Source organism: Rhinopithecus bieti, unplaced genomic scaffold (assembly GCF_001698545.2).
Source record: "Rhinopithecus bieti isolate Rb0 unplaced genomic scaffold, ASM169854v2 scaffold_42612, whole genome shotgun sequence".
Classification (NCBI taxonomy): domain Eukaryota; kingdom Metazoa; phylum Chordata; class Mammalia; order Primates; family Cercopithecidae; genus Rhinopithecus; species Rhinopithecus bieti.
Genome location: NW_016817187.1, coordinates 44,288 through 48,446, shown reverse-complemented (window position 1 = coordinate 48,446; position 4,159 = coordinate 44,288). Strand labels below are relative to the sequence as shown.

Below are 4,159 nucleotides of genomic sequence, written 5' to 3'. Positions count from 1 at the left end.
AATAAAATAAAATAAAATAAAATAAAATAAAATAAAATAAAATAAAATAATAAAATAAAATAAAATAAAATAAAATAAAATAAAATCACCAAATGCACATGAAGAGCTACTGGTGAGTAAAAAGAGTCAGATGCTTCTAACATTCTTCTTGAGTATCACAGGATGGAAGATTAAGTACCTTGCTCTTTCTAGAGGGCTCAATTGTTGCTGGTGTCTCAGGCCTCTCCCCTCTCCCCTCTTGTCTACTTGTCTTCAGAGCAGGAAGTACACCAATGACGTTGCCAAGATCTACTCCATCAATGTCACCAATGTTATGAATGGTGTGGCCTCCTACTGCCGTCCCTGTGCTCTAGAGGCCTCTGATGTGGGCTCCTCCTGCACCTCTTGTCCTGCTGGTTACTATATTGACCGAGATTCAGGAACCTGCCACTCCTGCCCCCCTAACACCATTCTGAAAGCCCACCAGCCTTACGGTGTCCAGGCCTGTGTGCCCTGTGGTCCAGGGACCAAGAACAACAAGGTACCTGCAGTCTGGCATTTATCCTAAACCTGACCCTCTGCTTGGATGAGCTCAGAAGATGCTGGGTCCTGGGTGGGGTTCTTCAGAGGCTGATACCCAAGTGCTCCCCCAGCATACTCCTAGGTTGGAGTCCTGGAGGACACCCATCCAGGCTGTGACTGTAGAGGGTGAGCAGGGCTTGATTTCCAGGGTCCAGGACTCAGTCACTGACAAGTCTCCTCTTTAGTTGGCAGGTAAGAGAGGTTGGTGACCGTCTGGTCCAGAGGGTTATTTGGCAGATGTGCAGAGACCTAGAGGGAAGGAACAGTGGGGTGGGGCCTGTGGCTTATATTCAGCATCGTTCAATCCATCCTGTTATTATGGAAATCTGCCCCTTCTTTGGGAAGATAGAAACCCAGCCATTACTGGGACATATGATAAGTGGCATTGCTGTCTTCTATCCCAGTGGCTTCTCAGCTTTACAAGTATAAGGATTCCTTTCCTAAGTGGGAAAAGGCTGCCTGCAGTGGCTCACACCTGTCATCCCAACACTTTGGGAGCCTGAGGTGGGAAGATCACTTGAGCCCCGGGGTTCAAGGTTGTCATGAGCCATGATTGTGCCACTGCACTCCAGCCTGCGTGACAGAGCAAGACCCTGTCTCTAATTTACAAAATAAAATTTTAAAAGCACCTTAAAAAACTAATAAATAAATAAAGTAGGGAGCAGTGTTGTTGCCCCCATGTACTTTCTGCATCTGAGAAGTACTTAGACTAAAAGCTCTCAGTTATTAATCGATGCTTTTAAATGAATTTATATTTTACTGATCACAACTACATGCACATACATCTGTAAGGCACTATCAATATGTACTCTGCAAACGTTGCCTAGTTCATCTGCGCAATGAAGTGCAGCGATTCTACAGACCCCTCGCAACCTCTTTCCAGTACCCTGGACTTTTGCTACAACCTTCCTTCCCTGGAGCTCCCTCTGCTGCTGTGGGAGGGAATGACAATTGTGTGCGGCTGCCGCTGAATGGTGACCCTAAAACAGAGCAATGAACAGGTTTATGGGAAGAAAAGCCCCTTTCGGAGTTCAGTTTCCTACAGAGAACCTGAGAAACAGGAAGCAGAGTTCAGTGAGTTTTACACTGTGAGGGGGTGAGGAGGGAGCAAGAAAAATTTCTCTTCTTCCATCTCAGATACCCTTTTCTGGTTAGTACCTCATTGTCTTCTGCTGGAAAGTAAAAAGGATCCTCGTGTCTTGAGAGGCTTCTATAATCTAGACACAGGAATAAGGCTATAGAATTTGACCAAACTCCCTTCTGAACAATAACAGGTTTGGGTTTGTCCATCACATATGTGCTAATAACTGAATGGCAAATGTACATAAATCCCCTAGTGCCTGTTTTACTTCCTTTGCTAGTCACCCCTAATCCTTTCTTCCTCCTCTTGACCCCATTTGGGCGGGACCAGACTGGGGAGAAAACTGCTATTCTCGGCTGCGGCCCCTCAAGGCCCTGCCTGACCAGTGGGCCTGACCCGTCCCTCTCCCCATCAGATCCACTCTCTGTGCTACAACGATTGCATCTTCTCACGCAACACTCCGACCAGGACTTTCAACTACAACTTCTCCGCTTTGGCAAACACTGTCACTCTTGCTGGAGGGCCAAGCTTCACTTCCAAAGGGCTGAAATACTTCCATCACTTTACCCTCAGTCTCTGTGGAAACCAGGTAAGGTATACCAGTTGACAGGGTGAGAACTGAATGGGGGAGGCCCATAGATCAAAGGCCAGAGACAGACACAGGAGAAAATCAGAAATTCTTCAGGCAGCAGGGGGTTGAGGAGCTTCAAAGGTTTTTAAATATTATTCTCCCTGAGGACTTTTTTCCCTCAGGTTAAATAATCAGGATTATAAACACTTAAGAAAATATAGATGTTTAAAATAATGTGTTCTTGCTGGGTGCTGGGTGCGGTGGCTTACGCCTGTAATCCCAGCACTTTGGGAGGCCGAAGTGGGCGGATCACCTGAGGTGGGGAGTTTGAGACTGGCCTGACCAATATGGAGAAACCCCGTCTCTACTAAAAATACTAAAAAATTAGCCGGGCGTGGTGGCGCATGCCTGTAATCCCAGCTACTCGGGAGTCTGAGGCAGGAGAATCACTTGAACCTGGGAAGTGGAGGTTGCAGTGAGCTGAGATGGCGCCATTGTACTCTAGCCTGGGCAAAAAGACTGAAACTTCGTCTCAAAAAATAAATAAATAAATAAAATAAAATAAAATAAGGTTTTCTTTTACTCTTACCTGACCTTTATTTCCTCAGAATGAGTCTATTTAAAAATATGCAGGAGGAAGGCCAGGCGTAGTGGCTCATGCCTGTAATCCCAGCATTTGGGAGGCCAAGACGGGCGGATCACGAGGTCAGGAGATCGAGACCATCCTGGCTAACACGGTGAAACCCCGTCTCTACTAAAAATACAAAAAATTATCTGGGCATTGTGGTGGGCACCTGTAGTCCAGCTGCTTGGGAGGCTGAGGCAGGACAATGGCATAAACCCGGGAGGCGGAGCGTGCAGTGAGTCGAGATCACGCCAGTGCACTCCAGCCTGGGCGACAGAGTGAGACTCCGTCTCAAAAAACAAAACAAAAACAATACAAAACAAAACAAACAGACGAAAACCCAGAAATACGCAGGAGGAAAGGTTTTTTTCCCTTTCTTGAAAAAGCAGTCTTCAGCAATCACTGCATTTGTCGCTTGTTTCCTAGGGGCTGGATAAAATCAGCTGTTTCTAGTTCATCCACATGTCTCTTTGCTGACAGCATGAAAGAAAGTAAAATGAAATGCTTTATTAGGAAAGATTGTCACCATCAGCCATTTCATGCTGCTGCAAATATTTCAGATCCAAAATTCAAAGGCAGAAAAGCAAAGGTTAATCCCACCACTGCACTTGACTAAACTGCAAGCAAGCCACGATTAGCAGTTGGAAAGTTCATTTCAAATGTTACGAAATAGGCTCGGCACAGTGACTCAAGCCTGTAATCCCAGCAATTTGGAAGCCAAGGCAGGCGGATCACCTGAGGTTAGGAGTTCGAGACCAGCCTGGCCAACATGGTGAAACCCTGTTTCTACTAAAAATAGAAAAATTAGCCGGGCATGGTGGCACACGTGTGTAGTCCCAGCTACTCGGGAGGCTGAGGCAGGAGAATTACTTGAACCCAGGGGGCAGTGGTTGCAGTGAGCCGAGATCATGCCACTGCACTCCAGCCTGGGCAACACAGCAAGACTCCATCTAAAAAAAGTTACAATATAAAGTGCATCTTGAGCATCTCGTCTTTGACTCTGTTGGTGGTAAGGCCTTCACATCATAGAGCTCTGACCCATCTTCTGCAGCATGCAAAGAAGTTGATGGGTGTTTATATAGAGAACGTGTCAAGAAAGAAACGAATCTGTGAAAGATTGGAGATAGGCATCTCTATCTTGTTTTCAGAAGTCTTCGAAGCAGTTAAAATGAAGCCTCAGAAATAACAGGTCATGATCACTTAGGAAATAAGACTGAATAAAGCAGGCTCCATGTAGCAAAAGAGTCAGCGAATTATGGAGAGCAACGAAGGTGGTGATTTGGGGAAATGGTGTATTTTTTTCTTTTTTTTTTTTTTTTTT

At 45.6% G+C, this 4,159-nt stretch overlaps 1 protein-coding gene across 6 annotated transcripts in view; it reads left to right on the top strand.

Moving 5' to 3' along the window:
* ELAPOR1 (endosome-lysosome associated apoptosis and autophagy regulator 1) overlaps positions 1-4,159 on the top strand; it is a 98,021-nt gene that overhangs the window by 81,924 nt on the left and 11,938 nt on the right. For all 6 annotated transcript variants that reach the window (XM_017855934.1, XM_017855932.1, XM_017855933.1 and 3 more), the window contains 2 exons: positions 257-520; positions 2,058-2,231. In XM_017855934.1, coding sequence (XP_017711423.1) covers positions 257-520; positions 2,058-2,231 — 438 coding nt within the window. The remainder of the gene's footprint in view (positions 1-256; positions 521-2,057; positions 2,232-4,159) is intronic.